Source organism: Taudactylus pleione, unplaced genomic scaffold, assembly GCF_031769625.1.
Source record: "Taudactylus pleione unplaced genomic scaffold, aTauple2 ptg000201l, whole genome shotgun sequence".
Classification (NCBI taxonomy): domain Eukaryota; kingdom Metazoa; phylum Chordata; class Amphibia; order Anura; family Myobatrachidae; genus Taudactylus; species Taudactylus pleione.
This window is the reverse complement of record NW_028284603.1, coordinates 4,700,001-4,725,606: the sequence shown is the minus strand read 5'-3', so window position 1 is coordinate 4,725,606 and position 25,606 is coordinate 4,700,001. Positions and strand designations below refer to the sequence as shown.

Below are 25,606 nucleotides of genomic sequence, written 5' to 3'. Positions count from 1 at the left end.
GTGCGCAAACTAGCAATTGCGATTGGAACTGCGTTTACAGAGGCTATGCAAACCCAGAGCACATTGATTGACAGGAAGTGCTGTTTATGGGTGGTGACAGGGGGGGTGGTCGAACGCAGGCATGCTAGTGCATCGCATTGCCGTTGCAGGGGTGTGCATCAATTATCCACGCAGCCTGAGGCCTCATAGCATGTACTGAAGTTAGCAATTCCTAAGTTAGGTCTGACCTGCCTTAACTGTGCATATGGGTCCGATGTTACCTATTGTTTTACTATATTGCCAAGTATAAGGATGTGTGTAAGGGGAAGTGAGCGTCCTATTGTTAGAGCCTAGGGACTGTGATCGCAATGCGATTGCACACATTTGCATTTCACCACTGATATTAGCAACTGTGGTACGTGCGTTTTAGCAGAATAGCGATCCTTGCTGAATCAGGCTCTGTGTTTGCTATAATGACTGCAGTTTGTGTTTGTTATTATCACTGCGTTTTGTGTTTGCTATTATGGCCCGTATTCAATTCGAAGCGTTGTCCGGATCCGCGTTAAGTTACCACCGATGACGTCATTATCGTCTATTTTGGTTTTACCCCGTATTCAATTTGAAAGACTTTCCGCCTAGGCGGAAAGTCAGTGCAATGTAATAGGCGGTAAAGTATCGCCTATGAATAGGCGGAAAAAAGTGCAGAATTGGGGTTTTGGCGTGCAGCGTTTAGGGGACCCCCGTGCAGCCTTCAGACAGTAGGTACAAAGGTAATCTGTGTAAAAAAAAAAACTTAAGGACACCCCAAAAATTGACTTTGAAAAAGGGGGCAAAAAAAAAAAAGTTGGGGTACAGACTTAAAAACTAGCGAACTTGACTCTGGGGGGGTCCCCAAGTATGCCCCAGGTGTTTTTTTGATTGCAGGTGTTTGCGGCAGGTGGATTTTTCACGATTTCTTTTAACTTCACTTTTTCAATTTTCAACCATTTTCAAGTGCCCCAAATTTGCTGGGATAACTAAATACTATTCTGCATCAGGTATAGAAAAACGCTATTTAGCAGCTATTGAGCCCATTTAAAAATACCAAATACCTTCAGCAAGCCAAATCGGGGGGCACCATAGTGGACCCCCATGTCAGAGCATCATTTGGGGGGTGTCAGGCTGATTTCCCCAAATCTGACAGTACTTTCCACTTGTTAAAGTATCGCCGGGTCCCGTTGAAGCGTACTTTCAAATTGAATAAAGTGGGCACGCGCGCGATACTTTTCCGCCTCCAAAACAGGTGAAGTCGGCGTTAAGTCCGGGCCACGTTAACTTAACGCGGCTCGGCTCAAATTGAAACGGCTCTAGGAATGTGTTTTGTGTTTTCAGTTAGTCGCTACTTGTGTCCATATTCACAGCTGCACAGATCCCTCTGATCTGTGCTGCGCTATTCTTTATAAAACAGAAATGAGTTTCCTCCACCCTGCTATGGTACTCAGTCACCATCTCTAATGCCAGCGATACCGTACGCAACTGCACTAGAGTTATCACGCATGCGCAATAGCAATAAGCGCTCAACTCTGCAAACATCGGCACTACCTGCACCTCTGAATCATGCCCTTTAATTGATTGCATTTTGTTGAGCCTGGCTCACAGAACATCCCTGTCCAGGAAATAAAACTATTGTTTGATGTGGACATTATTATTGATGCTATTTTGTAATGTGTGCATTATTATTGGCGCTGTTATTTGACATGACATCATTATGTGTGCTATTCTTTTTAATTTTTGCATTAAGGTGATGCTGGTAGATCACCGCTAAGTGATGGGCCCATTAATCTGGCATGGATTGCCCCAATTCCCTATTCTGCCGATGCCAGGAAATGGGAAAATCCAACATGTTGGAAATCCTCGATTCACTGATCCCGACCAAAAAATGAAATCCAGACTTTTAACATGCTATATTTTATTCATGATCCACCAAAGAATCGCCGATCATCAATGTCCCTGGGGACCGGCTGCGCGTGGGGCCAGGTACTGATCCTGCGCCTTCCACTAGACCACCAGGGACAGTGGACCGCAACATGTGCGGTACAGCGCGGCGTCCCAGGGGTTAATAGCAGGCCAGGGGAGGACGCCTTCCCTGTCTCACAGCCGGCGTCTCCCCCGCTGCACAGTGCCATTCCACAGCGGTCTGAGTGGGCTGTGTCAGCGCTCCTCCCCCGGGCCCGCCTCCTCTTTGCTCCTCGGTGGCCATTTTCTCACTACATGTGCTGGGAATGACAAACGCTGCTGGAAGCTGTTACAGGTGCCATTGTGGTCTGTGTAGTTGATCGCAGTGCTTGTAATGCAGGAAGTTATCTGTGCATTGTATGTGACTTAAATGCTAGCGCTGTTTGCCTGTACTTTCATTTCTGACTGTCAGCCATTTTCCTATCCCTGTTATTCTTCTGTTGCAGCCCTTGCGGTGCGGTGTTGCAGGGTGTTTATTACCTCACAGTAAACGTGGTTTTTCTGTGTGGGCGGTCACATACGCTCCGTTCACACTCCTCATGTCTGAAAGTGAACGAAGATATCCTCTTCCTGCTATAATGTACTGATATCATGTACAGTTAGCGGAGGGATATGTAGACGCTGAGGGTTTATGGAGAGCATGTTGTATTATATATCACGCCCCATTTCTGTCACTGTGCCTGCACAAAAAGGGACCGCCCTCGGCTGGCTAAGATGCTTACAGCCCTTGTGGGCAACGCCCCCTGCGTTTCCCCATAGGGGTTATCGCAGCGAGTGGTGGTCTCATCACATGCAGGGGTCCCTGGACAGTTGAGGGTACGCCAGTGTATCCTGTTTTTCGCCCCCAGGTCTTGCAGGAGCCTGTGTGGGTGAATTTATTGTCCAAATGGTATAGCGCCTGATGGACGTTTTACAGGGGGAGTCACTATTTCGGCCTTCTAAACGGCCTTTCGGGTCTCAGACGGGTAAGGACATGACGTCTGATGACTGTGACATTATTGACTTTTTCAGACACGAGCCCCTTAGTGTCAAGGAGGCGTAGTCTGGGTCTAAAGTCTATATACCTGGCCTTATACGGGCAGTCCATGCGGCTTTGGTTATTACATATCCCCTGTGGCTAAATCCAAATATGCCTTCTTTAAGGATAAGGGTGTTGCCACTGTAATTCCCCTATCTGGTCAGGTGGATCATTTAGAGGAGGCGTGGAAAATCCGGGTAAGCGGTTCCAGCCTCAAAATCGGTTGACCTTTTGCATACCCCTTTGCGGATAATTATTTTTCCGAATGGGAGTTACCTTTACGGGTAGAGTCTCATGTTACACGCCTAGTGAGGGGTGCTACGTTGCCCATGCCCTCCAGGTCCTCCTTGAAGGAGGTTACACATTGCAAGGTGCAAATATATCGAAAATCCAATTATTCCCTTGCTGGAGGGGCTTCCAGCCTGGCTATGGCCGTGTGCTGGGGGGCCAGAGCCATGGAGCGCTGGGTAGGTAACTGGATCTCTGCACACTGACTCTCCAGCAGAGCAGGTGGATAGTGGCAAATTCTCAGAGACTTAGCCACGTTCATAATGAGACAGTCTTACATATAGCCTACTCCTTTCCAGAATCTCCTCGGCAGCAGTAGCGGCTCACCGCTCCCTGTGGTTGCGCTCTTGGAAAGCGAACGCAGATTCCATTTGGAATGCTTTGCCTTTTACGGGACAGGTCCTGTTTGGCCCTTATCGGGACACAATTGTGGCCCCGCAGGCAGCAGCTACGTCTGGGGGGACTGCTATCGGCTACAGTCCCATCGGGGTCTGGGGCTTCGTTCTTTCGGCCCTGTGAGGCCAGGGTAAGTCTAAAATATAGCTTTCCAAGACAGTCAGTAGCCAGGAAATCTGCTCAACCATAAGAACAGGCTTTTGGAGTGCAAGACGTCCTACTCCCAAGTTGGACTACAAGCCTTCAGCCTCATGGGACTGGCCTCCTCTCGGGGGACCCCAGAGTTGGAGGCCGGCTTCTCCAGTTCACCCAGTGCTGGTGTCTGACCACCACAGACACTGGGGTAAGGGAAGTATTTTCTTGAAGGTATGTCCTCTCCTCCTGGTAAAAGCCTCCCAGACGGTTTGTAGTTACAGGTCTTCTGTCAATTCAAGACAAGGCCCTGTAATTTTTGACGGTGTTACACTCTATGCTCCAGGCAGGAGTTATAGTACCTATTCCGTTGCCCCAAAGGGGAACGAGGTATTACTCCATCCTCTTTCTGATACAGAAACTCAATGGGTCTTACATGGACATCCTCAACCTCGAATCCGAAAAGGGTTCCTCGGTTCAGGAGGGGGACCCTGCATTCCATCATTCAATGGATCCTGGGAATTTTGTGGTGTCGTTGGATATATTCAGGGTGACTACCTGAATGTCCCTATTTTCTTAGCACACCAGTGTTTTTCCTCAGGTTTGCAGTGGTCGATAAGCATTTTCAGTTTTACCAGGGTCATGGCAGTTATGGCAGCCCACCTGCGGATGCAGGGGGTCCTCTTGTTACCCAATCCGGGAGACCTCCTGTTGTTACCAGGGTCTCCAGAGATACTTCAGTGCCATCTGCAACGGACAATATCTGTGTTGCTACGTTAGGACTGACTGATACACTGGAAATGGTCCTCTCTGATTCTTCACAGAGGATGCTCCATATCCCAACATCTGAGGATCTTTGTGATTGAGGAAAGGATCTCTGCATTACAGGCAAAGGTACGCAGTTGTCTGCAGAGTCGCTGAGTGTCTATTCACTTGGCAATGTGGTTCCAGGGTGTCGCTGTTCGACATGGTGGAGAGTACCCAGTTTCACTCTGAACCTCTAGAAAAATTAATCCTCTCCGGATGGGATGGGTTGCCCCATAGGATAAAGTCAATAGTGCTTTTCCCGGAGGTTTGTCTCTCTCTGGCCTGGTGGCTGCGGAAAGCTCACCTAAACAAGGGGCACCCCCTTTGGGATTGCGGACAGGGTCCTTCTGACGACGGACGTCAGTATCCGTGGCTGGGAAGCAGTGACGGGTCTACACTTGTTCCAGGGCAGGAGGATACCAGTAGTTTTTGCGCTTCCCGTAAACATCTGAGAACTCTGAGCAGTATTCAAGGTCCTCCACGGAAATACCATGCAGGTACAGTCTGACAACGCCATCATGATGGCTTATGTAAACCACCTAGGAGGTTCCCGAAGTCGGGCGACACTAACAGTGGTGTCCCGAATTCTGGCTTGGGTGGAAAGCTATATCTCTGCCGTTATCGGCAGTGTTCATTCAGGAATCCTCAGATGGAAAGCAGGCTTTCCCAGCCGTCAGGACGTGCATTCAGGGAAATGTTCTCTTCATCAGGAGGTGTTCAATCTTCTGGTGAACAAATGGAGCCTTTCAGAGATGAGACTCTTATGGTAGACGTATGTAGGTCCAGTGGACCTTCCAAGTTGTGTAACTCGTCCCTCTGTTATCCCTTCTTCCTCCAGTAATAGCAAGAAGGAGGCGCGTTCCTGCTGATAGCTCGTGCGTGGGTCAGACGGCACTATTACTCAGATCTTTGGAGCCTTTCAGTTAACACTCCGAAGCTGTTGCCTCTACGACCGGACCTGTTGTCTCAGGATCCTGGCTGATACCCAGACCTGGGTTGTCTGTCCTTGACGTTGTGGCGGTGGAGACTGCCCTCTTAAGGTCTAGGAGTTTTTCCAGCTCTATAGTCAACAGGGCCTCTGTCCATACTAAGAGCTCGGAAGCTTTTATCTGCAAGAATTTACCATCAGGTATGGCATACTTTCTTTCAGTTGTGTCGCCCTAGAGGCTATGCTCCTCGGGTATTCCGGATATCCAGAGTGTTGGCTTTCCTACAGGTGGGCTTAGATAACGGTCTTCGCCTTGCTTACCTGAAGGTGCAGGTTTCTGCCCTGTTGGTTTCATCGTAGGATTGGTACTCTTCCGGATGTCCGCACCTTTGTGCAGGGTGTACATTATATTCAGCATCCCTTTGTTCCACCTGTGACTCCTTGGGATTTGGCTGTGGTCCTTAGGGCTTTCTGAGGACCGCCATTTGATCCACTGGGCTCAGTGGATTTCAAATGGCTTACGGCTAGGACTGTATTCCTTCTGGCCATTGATTCGGCCGGTAGGATCTCAGAATGGGGGGCTCTGTCATGTAGACCTCCCTTTTTTCTCATCTTTCCTAGGAACAGGGCAGTGCTTCGCACTTGCCCTGGTTTTTTACCTATGGTGGTGTCTAGTTTCCACATCAATGAGGAAATTATAGTACCTGCCTTTACTTCCCCAGTCCTTTCTTGGTGAGGCCTCTTTGGATGTGGTACGGGCTCTAAGAATTTAAGTTGACCGTACCAGTCCATTTAGGAAATCAGACTCTCGGTTTTGTCCTTTCTAGTTTCCATAAAATGGGTTGGCCTGCCACTACGCTAACTTTGGCAGGATGGATTCACAGGTCTTCCTGTTCCATCCTCTATTAAAGCTCTTCCACTAGGTCTGTGGGTCCTTCGTGGGCAGCTCGACGTGGCGGTTTAGCGGTGATTGGCAGCCACGTGGTCATCTGTCCATATTTTTGTAAGGTATTATGCTTTTGATACCTTCGCCTCTCAGGATGCTTCCTTCGGGCGGCGGATTCTCCTTACAGCACAGGAGCGTCCCCACCCTTAAAGGATACTGCTTTGGGATACCCTATGGATCCTGTGGATACCCTATGGACCCTGAAGTAGAAAATATGAGATATGGTAAGAACTTACCCTTGTTATCTCTATTTCTACGAAGTCCATAGGGTTCCACAGGACTCCCGCCCTGTCGCACCTGTACTGCAGATGGGCTTTGATCTGGTTACCGGTTTCTCCGTCTCCTTCTGGTGAGAATGTGATTCTTGTGTGTTCCATCCATACTGTCTTCTCTCTCTTTTTTGCTCCTGCTCCGGCCTATGGCTTGTTACGAAACTGAGTGGCCTGAGGCTCAGGGGCGGGGTATAGGAGAGGGACCCCAGTGCATCCTTGCATCCTGGGAGGCTGAAAATTTAACTCTGTGGTGCCTGGATGTCTGCCGCCATCGCCTATACCCCAAGGTATCCTATGGAACCCTATGGACTTCGTAGAAATAGAGATAACAAGGGTAAGTTCTTACCATATCTCATATTTTTTTTTATCGCCGATGGTCATATTGGCAATTCCTTCACAGGGCTGTATCTAGAATTCATGTTTATTTCATTATCCATTATCCAATTTGTAATTACTCTCTCCATTTTTAAAATAGCCCATTCGGAAAGACCAAGTGGCAATACTTAAATTTAAATAGTAAATAAAATTACCATGGAATATTTTTTTTGCCTACATATCACCTATACCTTCAGCTTCTGTTGTACTACATATATATAGCTTGAAATAATTGAGGCCTAGTGGTGATTGTGATTATAATGGCTCCTCGCTTCCTTCACATGGTAAGAGAGTGGAAAAAGAATGACGCATGAAGGGTCTGGTTAACTTGGGGGGGGGGACACACATGAGATCTTCACTAGGTAAATTAGGGTATAGAGGGGATGGGTGTTAGGTATAGATTATATGGGAGTTAATGTTAATAATAAGGGGTTAATACTTTATTGGGGTTAATTAAGATAAAGGTTTTTTTTATATCAGTCAGAGATAATTAGGGGGTTAACGTACCATACTGTGCAAAAGTTTTAGGCAGGTGTGGACAATATGCTGCAAAGTAAGAATGCTTTAAAAAATAGAAGTGTTAATAGTACTTTACTTTCTGTATTATATGGTCATCACTAATGTTCTTTATATTGTATGGCAGTCACTGATGCTCTCAGTATTGCATGGCGTTCACTGTATTGTATGTTTGTCACTTCAATGCGCTCTGTATTACTGCAATGCTCTATGGTGGGTGAAGTAGTGTTGTACAAGCAGCAACCTTTAAACCATTTAAGTCTTGAGACAGTGTAACCTAATTGCTCCATTTAAAAGTAAAGACTCCCCAGAACCACAGAATAAGTGCAGCAGGCACTGTCCCCTTACTGTGATGGGACTAAAATGTTTTGCCCTCACCCTACAAACATTTTAGTCTCTACAATATTGATGCCTGGGAAGTGGTATGGGGGGGGCTGGTGTGAGGAAGGGGTCTTTGCCCCGAGTGATAGCCTAGTTTTTCCCCTGGATGCATCTCACAGTGTATGCCCGCAGTATCTGCAGGCTCACAGGCTGCCAGATAAAATGTCTGTCGTTCTGACAGGCATTTTATCCGGCAATGTATGCCCGGCATAGGCAATATTTTTATTTTTGTGCATAACGAATGTTAGTCAATTGTTGCTACTTTTAGAGCCAACATCAGAATACACAGTCATAAAAAACTTAATTTTAGAAACAAAATTATAAAAAAACAGATCTTTTTCAGTGGCATTGCTCTTTATTATATCTGTAAAACTAACTGAAAGATAATGAGGATTTGTGTTGAAAAAAAATAAAAATAAACAGTAATAGGGTTAAAAAATGAAAATGGATAAGGATTTTTTTGGCGCAGACTCACTTGTCTGTTTTATACTCTTATTTAAGGCCCATTCAGCTCCGCTAACAGCCTTTCAGCGACATGAAACTAAAAAAAACAATTGTCTAAGGTTTTTCTCAAGAAATACTAAAGAATTGAGCAGACCAGGAAGGCCATAGAAGATAAAACGGGAGTAACAGACACACAGCATTTCCCCCAAAAAGGAGCATTTACAATATGCTATATACAATTCTGTCTTCAAAGACATACAGTTACCCTGGCAGATGTTCAGAGACCTGTTACAAAGCACAGCTTGCTGCAGATATCAGTCAGTGCTGTCATCACACTATAAGCCCTGGTGTGCCAGAAGTAATTACATTTAAAATCTGATTTAGCACTGACAGAATTGCTGGTGGGAAGGTGGGCTATGATTCCCCCCCTCCCCCCCTATTGTCGACTTTGTTGTCATTGGACATCTTCTTTTTACTAGCTTTGAGAAAGGGTTTTGGCATTAATTATTTTATTTACTGGACATCAACAGAAACAATATAGGTATTTAGAACTCAATGCCTGCGTTTCAGGGTCTAGGTTGGAACCCTTGGAGAGGGGTTTTGCCAATTAATAAAGGAAAAATGCTGATTGTTGGTCTTTTAAAAATACAGTTTAGCAATATGTATCAAGCCTTCTAAATAGTGGATAAGTTGCCCCTAGCAACCGATCAGCTTGTAGCTAGGTAAAAGTCGATTAGTTGAATTAACCCATTGAATTATGAACCATTCTACTTGTGTCAATACAAATATATATTAGCAGTAATTGATATACGGCCTTCTCAAGTCAAGCAATGTAATTGCGTACAACTCTGGTTTGCCCTCAGTTGACTGCCTGCTTGGGGTCAATGTTAAATACGCTGGTGGGGTGGACGTATGCTCTTTTTCACCATTATTGTAGATGAATGTACAGTGCATCCGGAAAGTATTCAGTACCCTTCTTTTTTTCCACACTTTGTGTTATAGCCTATATATTATAATGACAATGTGTAAAAATTTTTTTTTGCAAATTTAATAAAAATTTAATAAATAAGAAATCACATGTACATAAGTATTCACAACCTTTGCTCAATACTTTGTTGATGCACCTTTGGCAGCAAATACAGCCTCAAGTATTTTTGTATATGATGCCACAAGCTTGGCACACCTATTTTTGTGCAGTTTTGCCCATTCCTCTTTGCAGCACCTCTGGAGCTCCATCAGGTTGGATGGGAAGCGTCAGTGCACATCCATTTTCAGATCTCTCCAGAGATGTTAAATCGAATTCAAGTCTGGGCTCTGGCTGGGCAACTCAAGGACATTCACAGAGTTGTCCTGAAGCCACTCCTTTGATATCTTAGCTGTATGCTTAGGGTCGTTGTCCTGCTGAAGGATGAACCGTCACCTCAGTCTGAGGTCAAGAGCGCTCTGGAGCAGGTTTTCATCCAGGATGTCTCTGTACATTGCTGCATTCATCTTTCCCTCTATCCTGACTAGTCTCCCAGTTCCTGCCGTTGAAAAACATCCCAACAGCATGATGCTGCCACCACCATGCTTCACTGTAGGGATGGTATTGACCTGGTGATGAGCCTGGTTTCCTCCAAACATAACGCCTGGCATTCACGTCAGAGAGTTCAATCTTTGTCTCATCATGGTCTGAGAGTCCTTCAGGTGCATTTTAGCAAACTCCAGGGGGGCTGCCATGTGCTTTTTAATAAAGAGTGGCTTCCATCTGGCCACTCTACCATACAGACCTAATTGGTGGATTTCTGCAGAGATGGTTGTCCTTCTGGAAGGTTCTCCTCTCTCCACAGAGGAATGCTGTAGCTCTGACAGAGTGACTATCGGGTTCTTGGTCACCTTCCTGACTATGGTCCTTCTACCCCGATAGCTCAGTTTAGACGGCTGGCCAACTCTAGGAAGAGTCCTGGTGGTTCCAAACTTCTCCCATTTACAGCTGATGGAGGCCACTGTGCTCATTGGGACCTTCAAAGCACCAGATATTTTTCTGTACCCTTCCCCAGATTTGTGCCTCAAGACAAACCTGTCTCAGAGGTCTACAGACAATTCCTTGGACTTCATGCTTGGTTTGTGCTCTGACATGCACTGTCAACTGTGGGACCTTATATAGACAGGTGTATGCCTTTCAAAATCATGTCCAATCAACTGAATTTACCACAGGTGGACTCCAATTAAGCTGTAGGAACATCTCAAGGATGATCAGTGGAAACAGGATGCACCTAAGCTCAATTTTGAGCTTCATGGCAAAGGCCGTGAATACTTATGTACATGTGATTTCTTAGTGTTTCTTTTTTTAATTTAATTTGCAAAAATCTAAAAAAAACTTTTTTTTTTACATGTTGTCATTATGGGATATTGGGCCTGATTCAGACCCACTCGCGAGCGGCTGTCCGCTCGCAAGTGGGTCGATGGTCTGCACTGAGCATGCGCACGACGGAGGGAGCTCCGTCGTGCGCATGCGCCAGACACGACGAGCGAAGGACTTTCCTTCGCTCGTTGTGTCCGATCAAAGGGGGCGTGCTGTCAATGTTGATTGACAGCACGCCCCCTTTGGTGGGCGTGCCGGGGGCGTGCCTCCCTGACGGGGGCGTTCCCACGGGAACGCCTCCCGTCAGAAGCCGGCCCACTGACATCATTAGTGATGTCAGTGGGAGTGATTTTGGCTCTGATAGAGCCAAAATCACTCCGGAGCTTGCGGTTGAAAACCTCAACCGCAGGCTCCGGCTCGCAATTTCGATGGTCGCGATGGTCACGACCGTCGCGGCCATCAAAATGCACGCTCGTATAGCCTGTGGGTGGTGACCCACAGCTATACGAGCGTCCAGGAGGACGCTCCATGAAAATGGAGCCCGGCCCTCATGCAGAGCGTGCGCTCTGCTCAGAGCGTACGGCTCTGAATGAGGGCCATTGTGTGTAGAATTTTGAGGACAAAAATTAATTTATTCCATTTAGGAATAAGGCTGTAACATAACACTGTGGAAAAAGTGAAGCGTAGTGAATACTTTCCGGATGCACTGTACATACTTCATATTAATCCTGCACTTGGAACACTGGGCATTGAATGTAGCTAACTGTACACGTATTGGCTGATTGTTGCTGCCCCAGGGTAATATCTCTGGTTTGATTAACGTGTGGGGACAGTAATATTCTCCACCAATTTATAAAACAGTGGTCGGCAACCGAATCGGGGGCCTGCAGCTTTGTCATATTGAATAATTACTGTACACTATTTTGCTCCCACCTTGCTTTCTACCCAAACCTTTTTATTTTGTTTACTCTATTTGTACACTTCCAATTTTGGCTGTGTCTGACCATGTTGCATCTGTTTTGCAGAAACAGTAATGTTCTTGATGAAGACTGCGCATTAAATAACAACTCTCCCTGCTCTCCAATTGCCTTTGGATCGAAGGTTGCATCAGGGATACCTTCCTTTCCTGTCAGAGATGAGCCTAAGCCTCCATCACCACCATCTGCAAGCTGTAGCTCGGGGAAGACTGAAACGCTTGTAGACGATTTGGTAAGTTGTATTTCTCTTAATACATTTAACAGACAATTTTATAAATTGTGATAGAATGAGAATCTCTTGCATGTCCATTAAGGAAGCCGATTAAGTATTGTATTTCAAGTATTCTGTGTAATACAAATCTGGTCTGTTTAGCATGTACTGTAATGCATATGGGAAAACCAAGCTATATTCCTTTGCTCCAATGTCCATGTGCTGTTTAAAAATAAATAAAAATTGATTTAAAGCTACATTTGTTGCCTTAGGCTTACAGGCTACATTTTGCGAAATAACGGCTTTCCATCTATTCTAGTAGCACCAAAATTCTGTTTCATATAGCAAGTCTAGTAAGGCAGTCTATTTCATGAGCCTAAATTTAAATATATATATATATATATATATTAAAGTAAAGAAATACCCTTATCTCATGCTAAAATCAGAGACCGCAACATCTCAAAGCAGAACCCCTGTTAGTGAGAACCAATCAAATAATGCACAACAATAGAAAACTTGAGGGCGCTAATAAACCATTACACATCAAGAATTAAACTGTGGTTATGTAAGTGATTAGTAAAAATCGTTAGATAGTCCATATCCTAAAGGCAATGATGATTTTTTAAAATTGATGTGATCCCTTTGATCAATTTGTAGACATTTTCTTCAACTGCCAAATCAAGGAGCGACGTATATGCCGAATGCAATGTCCTGGAATTATACCTTCTAAATGACAAAATCACCCAAGAAAAATTGCCAAGTGGCCTCTTATTAGTAGCTATCAGAATATTGTTATTCTTAATAAAATAGTATACACAAATATACAATTGCTTACATCGTATAAATGGTGTCGGATGCCCATTGCCTTTGTAGGACAGATATTTCAGCCCACCAACACCCTTAAGGATGTGAGCTCACTGCTGGGCGGCCTCACAGGTGGCAGAAGAAAAAAAAACACTGATACTCTACGCGTATCGTCCCTTAGGTAGGACTTCTCCAGGGGTAAAAATACAACTTTTTGACAACTGGGGAAAATATTTAGCTGGACATTATAAAGAAGATTAATCGCCATAAGGCTTGTAATTCACTTCCAAAGTGTGCAATCCAAAATGAAAATCACTGCTCAATGTCTGTAATGATCTATATACTGTAATTAGCCATTCGTACTTGTACTCACCCAGTGCCTCCTAAGATGGTAGACTTCCCAGTTTAAGGCTGTCCTGCATTTGAAGGATAGAAATAGGGAGTATTTGCCGGCTTCTCCGCCTGGTGGACCACTATGAGCATCAGTGCTGTCGTTCATGGTAGTAGCATGTTTCAAGCGCGTATACTTCCACACCCCAATTGTGTAAAAATGGCGTATATAAAGCTTACAGATGGCATAAAGAAGTGGCTTGAATACCCTATTACTAAACAATATAATAATGTAATGTAGATGCCATATACACAAGAGAGAATATTGTTTTAACAATTAATAAATTCAAGTTACATGTTCCATATAAAGTGTAATTAAATACAAACACAAATACAGCATGCAAATTAAAAATGTAATTAAAATTACAAACATTTGTTGGTTACCGCTTTATCAGGCAAATAGTAATCTTTCCTGAAGTAGTTCAAATAGAAATGTCAGTTAAGTAATGTGAATTTATAGCTACGATTTCATGTAATTTAGCTGTGATGCTAATGATTTAAGTACTACCCATTGGATGTTCAGTATACATTAAATCAATCGGAAGCAGCTTGATAGTGCTCCTGATAGTCCTCCCGTCATTGAATATTTTTGCAAGTAGTGGAAGTGCGGTTATTTGGAGAACCACATGGGCAGTAAAGAAACATTTTAGGGCTGATAAACTCTCATTTGTCTAACAGTCTGAGAATTGTGCAATTCAAAGAAGAGTTTCTATAGGTTGACAAGACTGAATCATTAGCTACTGTTTCAAAATTTTTAAATAACATACTCAATCCAAATATTGAATATAAAGAAGACCGTTAAACCATTTAAAAATAAATCATGAAATAAAAAAAGTAAATCAGGCTTCTTCACATGAAGACCAACGTGTTTCATAGAACTGTGGTTAAATGCTTATTTTTATACCATATGTTTATGCTTTATTCTTGATACTAAGTTTTTATCAGATCGATACTGTGAAAATGAATGTATCATTGCTTTTCTGGATTCACTTTGAAAATTGAAATCAATGCTTTGAATATTCTTGTATATATTTCAGGGGGCAGATAGAGTTGAAAGTAGATGCAGAGAAAGAGCAGTTAGAAAGGTAGAAGGACAGCCATGAGATGGTAGTATCATGTAGTCCAAGAGAGTGGATGGATTGAAGAAGTCATCTGTGTTAAGGGTTGCTGACAGGTCTAGGAGGATAAAGACCGAAAAGTGACCCTTTATATTTAGCAATGAGAGGGTCATTAGTAATTTTGGTAAGGGCAGTTTCTGTGAGTGAAGGGGTCAGAAGCCTGATAGATGCATGTTGAGTAGGGAGTGGGAAGAAAGGCATTGGAGAGAGTCGTTCCAAGAGTTTGGGGAGGAGAGAGATGGGGCAGGTGAGGAGTTGATTAATAGAGGATTATTTTCAAACAGAAGAAACAAGGGTGTGTTTAAGAGCTTCATGAACAGTGCCAGTGGACAGAGAGAGAGAGAGATTAAAGAAGGCAGCAAGCATTGAAACAGGGCACAGAAGAGGTGAGAGGGAATGGGGTTGAGGGGACATGTGAAAGGGGATGAGGATGGAAGGAGGGAGCCGGATGTAGTCCTCAGTGGTGGGAGAGAATAAGAAAGGGTGGTTTGGCCGACATTAATAGGATGGACAGAAGGAGGAAATTTCATGATGGATAGTAACTATATCGGAGGAAAAGTAAGGGCCATGAAGGATGTGGGAAGGAGCAAGAGGGAAGGGTATGGAATTGAAAGTGGTGAAGAGCATCAGGATTTGGAGGATTGAAGGAGAGATTTGTAAAAGGGCTGTTTGGAACGAGAGAGCATGAATTTGAAATGAAGGAAGTCAGAGTGGGATTGGGATTTTCTCCAGTGTTGTTCTGCAGTCTGGGAACATTTTGTAACAGGTCAGTCCAGAGTGCCAGTGTTGATATGAGGGTCGTCTCTGGGCCTGTTTCAGCGATGTACGCTAACCATCTCCAGTGATCGCAAATACGCGCTGTAGTGCTTATTTTACCCGGTATTGAGGACCAGGGACTCGCTTTTGCAGTATGGGTGGGTCCCCGGGGATGCGCTCCGCTGCTGCCAATTTCTGGCTTTAGAGTCGATGAGATGCTGTGTGCTGCAGCCAATAGGAACCTACTCTGTCTACCCCTTCAAAGCTGGAGGAAATATCATTCATTGCCGCCATACCTGCTATTTGGCGGCGGAGCCAGAGACCCAGCTCATGTAGAGGCGGAGGAGCGAAGGGGCATTGTAATGCAAGCTGAGTATAGTAATGGAGTGTTTTCTGAATTATGAACAAATGCAGACCTGCACGGGTATACATATACACCTGCTAAAGCCATAACACCCCTCTTCACTTTCCCTGTATCCACCGAAGCGGAAGACTGGCAGCATTAAACTCCTACCCGACACCCGCTGACATGGATCAAGCACAGGCAGTGTGCTACATGCCTGTGTGAATAGAAACTCTGCGGCAGGCATTTACATATTGGTTCACCTGATCACCACTCTACTTAACCCGGGAGTCTATTCACAGTGAACTCAGATCCCACACTGTGCAGTCAGGAGAAGAAGGGGTGGGAGGGCTGGGCCTGGGGGACAGAGCGACCGATGCACAACTGGCCGGTCCCATTTTAACACCTTGGGCCAGCCACTGTTATTTGCATGAGCTGTCTACTGCCAGTAGAACAGTGCAGACGCGCAACCCCGACCGCCTCTCTATGTCTGGCCAGAAGAACAGTGGAGACGTGAGGCCCCGCCACCAGTCTCTCGTCTCTCCTGCCAGCGCGGCCATAGGCTAGAGCGTCAGCCTGTTTTTGAATAGCCAGCCAGGTGCCTGCTGCGAATGAGGGTGAGAGTACCGCAGCGCACCTGGCCCCAGCAGTTACCGGCTTCCTGCCTCTAATCCCCGCCTCCCGTCCACCCCTAAATACCTGGTGTCACTCAGCCCCTTCTGCTCTCCCTGCCTATTCCTCTTGTCCCCAGATCCACTCCACCTCCTCCTGTATGTGGCTACCTACCCCCTCTAATACCTGGTGACACCCAGCCCCTTCTCCTGTTCCTGCCTACAACTCTTATTCCAAGCTCATCTCTACCATATTCTGTATGTGGCTCCCATTCCCCTCTAATACCCATTGGCACCCAGCCCCTACACCCACCTATCCCCTAGCTCCCCTCCCCGAATCATCCTGTCACAGGCTCCTCACCTCCTGTCCTCGGCTCCCCTCTCCGAATCCTCCTGTCACTGGCTCCCCACCTCCTACACTTATCACCGGCTCCCCACCTCCTTATGTATCGCTGCTATGTACAGTAAGAACAGTCTAATGCAGAAGGTTTCACAGAAATCTCCTGCAGAAGGCTAACTACTGTAGCAGGCTTCAGTCCCCATTATTGTCAATGGGGACTGCAGTCTTGCCTATAGGTACAAAACAGATGCAGTTTGGGGTATCAGATGAGCATTCTAGGGGTATGTGAGCATGCGAGGAGGTCTGAAGGGTATAAGGGGATCTCTAAAGCATAAATTATGATGGGACTCAGAAATGGTCAGGTAGGACCCCATTTTTTTTTAAAGTGGCAGTTTCCTAGGACCCACATATTTTGTCACTGCATCTTCGATGCTTGGGGGTCTACACAGGTGCAGGATACATGTGCAGAACGGGTCCTGCGATCTTGCTCACAAGTTCCCGCTTACTGCAGCATGATTGACATGTTGCAGCATTTGGGGGGGTGGAGCTGGCCACAGTTACCAGAAACTGGCATTTTTTTCCCAAAAAATTTCTGGAGGGACGAGGCCAGAGTCCGCTTCGGAGGACGCAGATTTCCCTGCCTCGCAAGTGACTAGGCACCGGCCAGTCTGCGGAAAGCTTCAGCTTATGCAGTCTGGTCAATAGACCGCCCATCGGTTGCGATGGTGATCCGAGGCAACGTTTACTGACGCTGCATTTGGATCGTAAATGAAGCTAGGAGGTGTTTTCATACAGACACCTCCTGTTACATTTGCATATTGCACAGCCGCTTCTGTGTCATCTTGCATGGACGAACATCATCATTCCTGGACGACAAAAGTCCAGGAATGATGATGTTCGTCCATGCAAGATGACGTTTTGCCTCTTTCTGAGTTCCGTTTTTTTGGAGGGAAAAATCCGAACTCAACGTGCAAACTCGAACCTATCCGAGCCTGCACATCCCTACTGTAAACCAATTTGGTTCTGATCCCATGTAGTTATGGGGGTGTATTCAATTAGCTGGACTAATTACCGGCATAAATCCCCCCCAAATGCTGCAACATGTCAATCATGCTGCAGCTAGGAGGGACATGTGAACGAGATCGCAGGACCCATTCTGCACATGCACACGGATCCTACACCTGTGTAGACCCCCTAGACATCAGAGATACAGTGACAAAATATGTGGGTCCCAGGGATCCCCACTTTTTTCCTGCCCAGAAAAATCAGGATTAAGGCACGGAAACCCACTAATTCCACGTAAACTGCAGAATAAATGTTTTTTTTTTCCTGCGCTCAACCCGATTTTGTGTGCTTTTTCCGTTGACTTTACCTCGAAACTCCATAAGCTGCAAGGTTTAGTCCAACTGCGGGGGCTCACGTGCGGGATAATCCCCGCTAATTAAATTGCTTCGGCGTGGGAATTAAATACCCTCAATGGACTGCATGCTGTGTATACTGTCTCACCTCTTATCCCACTGTACATACACACCACTTGGCTGGTTTGAGTGAATAGAAATTACATACAAGTGAATTGTTTTTATAAAATGGATATGTGTGTGTATTCTACATATTTGATACCAGTCCTTTGTAATAATAAATAATATATCCGGCTTCCCAGCCTGCCGACATACCTCCACCCACAAGCTTCACTGCCCTGGGAGACTTGAGGCATTGACTTTCTTTTTTTAGAAACATTTTCCCTTGTACAGGACTGACTCCCACTCACTTGCTGGGATCAACTTACTGCAATTTCTCTTTCCTTACAAATGGCCTGATCCTCTTTTCTCTATTATGACTTCACACTTTCTCTGCTAATTGATTGATGTCTCAATGATCCCACTGTCGCTGTCGCCAAATGTGAGGATACGGAGTTCTCTCAATCACCCAGACACCGAGCAGATGAAACCAAAGTGGTGATTTATTTTTCATGGCACACAGAGATACGTAATATGCTAAGGCAAGGGGTAAATACAGCAAACAGGCAATATGCAGGTAGCAGTTCCAGTAGAGTGTAAAGTCCCAGAACAATTCCACAAAATAGCTAGAAACACCCAGTCCCCACAGGAGAAACTATTACCAAATCCACACAGCCGTAATAGCAGGTTAGTCCACCCAGACGTTTCTGGGATACCACACAGTCGAAACTACCACAGTTCACACAGCAGTGATAACGTATATGTCCACACCAGAGAACAAAGATCTCCACACAGGAGTTTCCAAATGTATACGTCCACACAGGACTGGAGATGCGTTCCACTAGGCACTTTGGGAGAGATTACCTCTTAGCCAATGTCAGTGACTAACATGAGGAGCTGCCTTTGGTGACCTCTTTTGAAACCTTCCAATTTCCCACAGTCCTTGTGACCACCCAGGGAAGTTGCACCGTTTCCTGATTGGTGCGGGTTCCTAATCCTCTAACTTTCTCCTACCTCTCCAAGATATTACTTCCCGGATGGACACCTGCTGGGTTGGCTCCGTGCAGTCTGCCAGACTCCAGTGAGGGACAAAGGCAGGCAAATGGAAGGAGGTGTAAGTCCTGAGTGTCCCCTGCGGAGGTGGAAATTAACCCATGAGGTCTTTTGTTCTGTGAGGTGTTACATTGCACTACTGGTTATGAATAAAACAGGCATATGGACAAGGGCTAAACAGTATTGCACATTACATTTCCTCACATTATTACAGTATATAATATACCTGCTAGTGCAGAAGTATAAGTCCTGTGAATGAACACACATACTCTAGCAGACGGATAGGGGAATGAAAGGGCTAAAAAGTTAATTATTTGCTGCAGGAATTAGATGCTGCAAATACAATTTTAACACACATCTCATTTCCTCACAATGGGGTTGTGTCCACAAGCTTACAACACCATCATATACAAACTACATAACACATACACTAATCCTGCACCATACTTGAGTCCATATTACAGATTTGCACCAACCGTCTCACCTCAACATAGCAAAAAATTCACTGAAACTCTTTCCTCAGTGCTCACTTAGCTCTGCTCCATCAGAAGCCGCTGGACATGAAATTCCGTTGCCCATTATTAATAAATGAAGCTACTAATATTGGTGTATGAAAAGCTGCTTTCCTATATTGCATGTAACAACTTATCATCACACGCAGTTGTTTAATAAACACTTTCTCTAATTTGATGCAGAAACACTGACCTACAGTCCAGGTGCAAAATCCTAACCTCTCCCTGTTCTACCGTGATCTCTATACTTTCTTCAGGCCATCTGTCCACTGTTTGTGATACTTCACCAGCATGAATCACAAGGAATGCTGGAGGCCAATGCTTGGCAACAAGCAAGGGGAGGGTGAGGAAGGGGGTACATCATGCTCAGGGAACTAGAGCAGGGCATGATGTTCATTCGGTAACCAATATCTGACCCGGATTTGGAACACGTTTCCAATCCGGATCAGACCCGGGACAGGGCCCCTTTTACACCATGACGCTGACCATTCACACCGGAGCCGGGTCAGCACTGACCCACCTCTCCAGCGCAGATGAGCAGCTCTTCTTTCCCTCCCTCCTCCTCCGCGACCCTCTTACCTCACTCCGCAGCGGTCAGAAGGCAGGGAGGGCGGGTGGGTTGTGCTGCTTCGTTCTGGTCAGGCCGGCCCTAGTTGCAGCGGACGCTTGGAGATGATGTCATCTTCAAGCGCCACTGAAGCTGCCCAATCAGGCGGCATGCGGCATAATCTGGGTCATCGTGACCCGGATCGCGCAGTTTACACTGCAGGGTGACATGGGATCGACCCGTGCTCAACCCTGCAAGTTACCTGAGTTGGGTCCCTGGACCCAGGTGGATCCATTTACATTAACAAAAATCCTGGGTTGCTGCGCAACCCGGGATTTTTATGTCAGTGTAAAAGGGGTGCTAGTACTCTTCCAGTTATTCTGCCTGCAACGTGTCCAACGTGTTGCCGAAACAACTTCTTGTGTCATTACCATCAAGTGCTGATTTAATCTCTGTGGCTTCGCCCGTGGAATGATTGCAGGTGCCAGACTGTGTGCTTTCAGTATCGCAGAACCTGCTTTTGTCCTGTAATTTTCATGTACAACAGTTTACAGAGTGCTGTGCGCAAAACTAAAAACATCCATTGGGCGCTGCACTTCTGTGAGCGAAAGTGCCTTGTAACTGAGAGAGGTTGGAGGAGAATGGGCAGGCAGCAGTGAAATGCAGATGAGCATCTGTCAGTGCACCCTAGGCTCATAGGGTAGCACAGGACCTAATACTAATATATAAGAACGTTCTGTCTGTCATTTCCAAATTGGCGCAAAAACTACTGAACCGATATTCATGAAAACTGCATCATTTTTTAAGTGGAAACTCTTAGAAATAACCTGCACTTTGTTTCATCTTGATCCATCAAGTTAAAGCAAACCCCCTATGCGCGTGGCCGGTAAGGGGTGGGAGTACAGGTGCTTTGGGCCCACATTCACTTGAATAGGATAGGTTACATAGCAGTCTGTGCACAGGGCACACAGTGACATTGGTGTGAGTGGTGGGTGAATAGGATAGGTTACATAGCAGTCTGTGCACAGGGCACACAGTGACATTGGTGTGAGTGGTGGGTGAATAGGATAGAATACATAGCAGTCTGTGCACAGGGCACACAGTGACATTGGTGTGAGTGGTGGGTGAATAGGATAGGCTACATAGCAGTCTGTGCACAGGGCACACAGTGACATTGGTGTGAGTGGTGGGTGAATAGGATAGGCTACATAGCAGTCTGTGCACAGGGCACACAGTGACATTGGTGTGAATAGGGTAGGCTACATAGCAGTCTGTGCACAGGGCACACAGTGACATTGGTGTGAGTGGTGGGTGACTAGGATAGGCTACATAGCAGTCTGTGCACAGGGCACACAGTGACATTGGTGTGAGTGGTGGGTGAATAGGATAGGTTACATAGCAGTCTGTGCACAGGGCACACAGTGACATTGGTGTGAGTGGTGGGTGAATAGGATAGAATACATAGCAGTCTGTGCACAGGGCACACAGTGACATTGGTGTGAGTGGTGGGTGAATAGGATAGGTTACATAGCAGTCTGTGCACAGGGCACACAGTGACATTGGTGTGAGTGGTGGATGAATAGAACAGGTTACATAGCAGTCTGTGCACAGGGCACACAGTGACATTGGTGTGAGTGGTGGGTGAAGGCGCTGCTGCCACCAGCCTGTATAGCGCTGCTGGTCACGTGGGCCACTCCCACGATAAATAACTAGAACACCTAAAATAAACAAAAAATGTTGTCAGAAGCATTTTCATCGTGGGCGAAGCCGCGGGTAACATCTAGTTTAGAAATGTTAATGAATACATTGCACTAACCGAATTGTGTGCATCAATATAAACAAATTGCAGCTGTCAAAAATGTTGAGGCATTTTACTAATTGAAACATTGAACTGTGCCTGGTATAATTTCTGCTGATTCCTGACACACTGTTTGTATTCATCCCCTGCTTCTTGCACAGCAGTTATATTTAATAAAAATCCACAAATACATGCACATTGCTGGCAACCTAATGGAGGGTACACACGGTCAGACCATCAGACTATCAGATAGCGATCGAACATCCAGGACATGCAGCAACCCCCCAATTACTATAACGACCCACGATCAACGATCGCGGGTACCTATAGTAATCATGCTAACATGGTCGATATTGACCATGTTGGTCTGCATGCATGGGCGATGGTCGATGCATCGACCCTCGTTTGGTCGTTGAAAGGGGTAATATTCTGGTCGATATAAACAATCAAACGATAAACGATATTTTTTATATCGACCAGAATATCTGACCGTGTGTACGTGCCATAACTGACTCAGCACCAGAAGCATGTCTGCTGATTCCACAACAAATGAAAAGTCCCTCTGACTATTTAGTTTGGTAGCTAAAGAGTAAGTTTCTAAGGCATTGCTACGCCTTGTAAATATTAATAAAACAAATATGTAAATATATAGCCTATTAGTGCTATTTTAATGAAAAATGCTGTTGAAGAGCTTTTTTTTTTTTTTTTTAATTACCTATCAGGGTCTGGGTTTCTGCATATCACTTTGCGAATGATGTATTTCCTGTCATTTATTTACTTATAATTGCAATTTTTGTGATTATGAAATAATCTCTGGCTACCTCCACCGTAATCCATCACTTTCCCCAGCATTCCTTCATCTCCAGCAATTCCTGCTCGTCTCTGACATTTCTCCTCTTTCCATACATCCGCAGGAGAGGAAACGCTGTTGATTACTTGGCAGCTTAATGCCGGGCTTGGTGTTTTTTTTCTCTGGGTGTGCAATCATTCCCACGTATAGCAGATTATATGAACAAGAAGACTGCGGTATCATGTCAATGAGAAATTCACCCGATGCTTTATGCAAGTGAATGTTCCTTATTTTTTTTCATTTGTGCTATATATATATATATATATATATATATACACACACCAAAAATGTCCTTTATTGCGCTCAATTAAGTGAAGCTGCTACTCAAGAAGATTCTCTGTTAGCTTAACTCAAATAGTCTAAAATGTCTAAAAAATACTCAAGGAGCGCTAACTACTATACCAGAATGAATACAATGTGATATTGCACTTAATTGTACAGCTTTACTTAGCGTAAATTCTGACAATATTTCTAATAAAAAAATAATATATCCAATTATATTATATATTTAAAAAAACGAAAAATAATATATATATATATATATATATATATCATCACCATCACAAAGTAGGGCAGCACTCATTGCAATAATGTCACAGGACACCAGGTATAACCGACGTTTCATTGTTTTATGCAAACATTTTCCTCAGGGCATAAAACATTGAAACGTCGGTTATACCTGGTGTCATGTGATATTATTGAAATGAGTGCCGCCCTACTTTGTGATGCTGCATATCATAACCAACTTCGTTTGAGGATTATGTGAGGAAGGCACCTGCATTTGTGTAGCTTATTGGACTGGAGAAGAGTGCTGCTGGAGTGAAATTGTTTATATTTATATATATTAGAGAAGGCTGAACAAAGATATCAAAATAAAAAATAGTGGAGCCTCCTAGTGCAATAAAGTAAACAATAACCGTTTCGTATCTCAAAAATGTACAATGGCCCCGTATCAGAAAATGATAAAAATTAAGCTTCCACAATCAGTCGGGTAAATCCAGTTAATTTTTACAGATAGAAACTTAACTAAAAACAGAAACACAAAAGCATAGCGTAAAACAGTTTTCGCATGTGCTAAAATGCTTACAGGATAAGAAATACATGTACATGATTAAAAACAATTATAACCCTTATTTGATATCCAATTGAGGTAATCAGAAACAAAGTTGGTCTGGTAGGAATCGTCCATTCAACACGTTTTGTTGGACCCACTCCACTTTATAGTAAATTTAAGGACTACTTCAGGAGTGATGCCAATAAATGGGACATGGCTCAAGTATATAGTGTAAACAATTAAACAAACTGCTAATTTTCCATTGGCACTGGGGGCAATAAAAACTTATGTAATAAGGAATTAGATATATAACAAGTAGAAATAATAAATATATATATACAATACTGTGCAAAAGTTTTAGGCAGGTGTGGAAAAAAATGCTGCAAAGTAAGAATGCTTTCAAAAATAGAAGTACAATAATGAGGCAACAGTGAAGCATGGTGGAGGGTCCCTGCAAGTTTGGGGCTGTATTTCAGCAATGGAGTTGGGGATTTGGTCAGGATTAATGGTGTCCACAATGCTGAGAAATACAGGCAGGTACTTATCCATCATGCAATACCATCAGGGAGGCGTCTGATTAGTTCCAAATTTATTCTGCAGCAGGACAATGACCCCAAATATACAGCCAATGTAATTAAGAACTATCTTCAGCATAAAGAAGAACAAGGAGTCCTGGAAGTGATGATATGGCCCCCACAGAGCCCTGATCTCAACATCATGGAGTCTGTCTGGGATTACAGGAAGAGACTGAAGGAACAAGCCTACATCCACATAAGATCTGTGGTTAGTTCTCCAAGAGGTTTTGGAACAGCTTCCTTGCCGAATTCTTTCAAAAACTGTGTGCAAAACTTTTTTTTAAGTATATAAGCAAAAGGAGAAAAACAAAAGGTGGAATAAAAAGACTAAAGACAGAAAGAGGGAGTCTTGTTGAGGGAGACAATGTAATAACTGATCATCTTAATAATTATTTTTGTTCAGTATTCACTAATGAGAGAGAGTGAAAGGGGCCAAAGTTAAGTTGCAGGTGTAATCAGAAAAATGAGGTAGGAACAAGCACATTTACAGAGGAGAAAATCCTAAGAGAACTCTCAAAACTGAAAGTGGATAAATCAATGTGGCCAGATGGGATACATCCAAGGATACTAAAAGAGCTTAAAGGGGTGCTGGTAACACCATTAACATAATTATTCAGCCAGTCACTAGCTACTGGAGTAATTCCAGAGGACTGGAAAAGAGCAAATGTTGTCCCACTCCACAAAGTGGAAGCAAGGAAGAGGCAAGCAACTACCGACCAGTGAGCCTTACATCAGTAGTAGGGAAATTGATGGAAACACTCTTAAAAGAAAGAGTCGTAGCTTATCTCAAATCCAACAATTTGCAGGATCCCAAACAGCATGGATTTACTGGGGGGAGATCATGTGAAACAAACCTTATTGACTTTTTTAACTGGGTGACTAAGGAAATAGATAAAGGGGGGCCATAGATAATAGATATAGCTTATCTAGACTTTAGTAAGGCTTTTGACACTGTTCCACATCACAGACTGTTAAATAAAGTGGAAAGCATGGGATTGGATACAAAGATAGTTGAATGGATAAGATCATGGCTGCAGGATAGGAAACAGAGAGTTGTAGTAAATGGAGTGCAGTCTCAAGAGGGAAATGTTACCAGTGGAGTACCTCAGGGATCTGTACTTGGACCAGTGCTTTTTAATATCTTTATTTGTGACATTGCAAATGGTATTGAAGGGAAACTATGCGTTGATGCAGATGACACAAAGGTATGCAACAAGGTAGACACACCAGGAGGGGTAAAACAAATGATTGATGATCTAGGTAGACTAGAGGAATGGTCAAGAACGTGGCAACTACAGTTTAATGCCAAAAAATGCAAGATCATGCACTTGGGTCTCAAAAATCCAAAGGCTAAATATAGTATTAATGGCACTATACTGGAAACTACTG

The 25,606-nt window shown here is 44.5% G+C and overlaps 1 protein-coding gene across 1 annotated transcript in view; it reads left to right on the top strand.

Moving 5' to 3' along the window:
- APLF (aprataxin and PNKP like factor) overlaps positions 1 to 25,606 on the top strand; it is a 275,492-nt gene that overhangs the window by 66,314 nt on the left and 183,572 nt on the right. Inside the window, exon 4 of the mRNA XM_088477484.1 lies at positions 11,847 to 12,030. Coding sequence (XP_088333610.1) covers positions 11,847 to 12,030 — 184 coding nt within the window. The remainder of the gene's footprint in view (positions 1 to 11,846; positions 12,031 to 25,606) is intronic.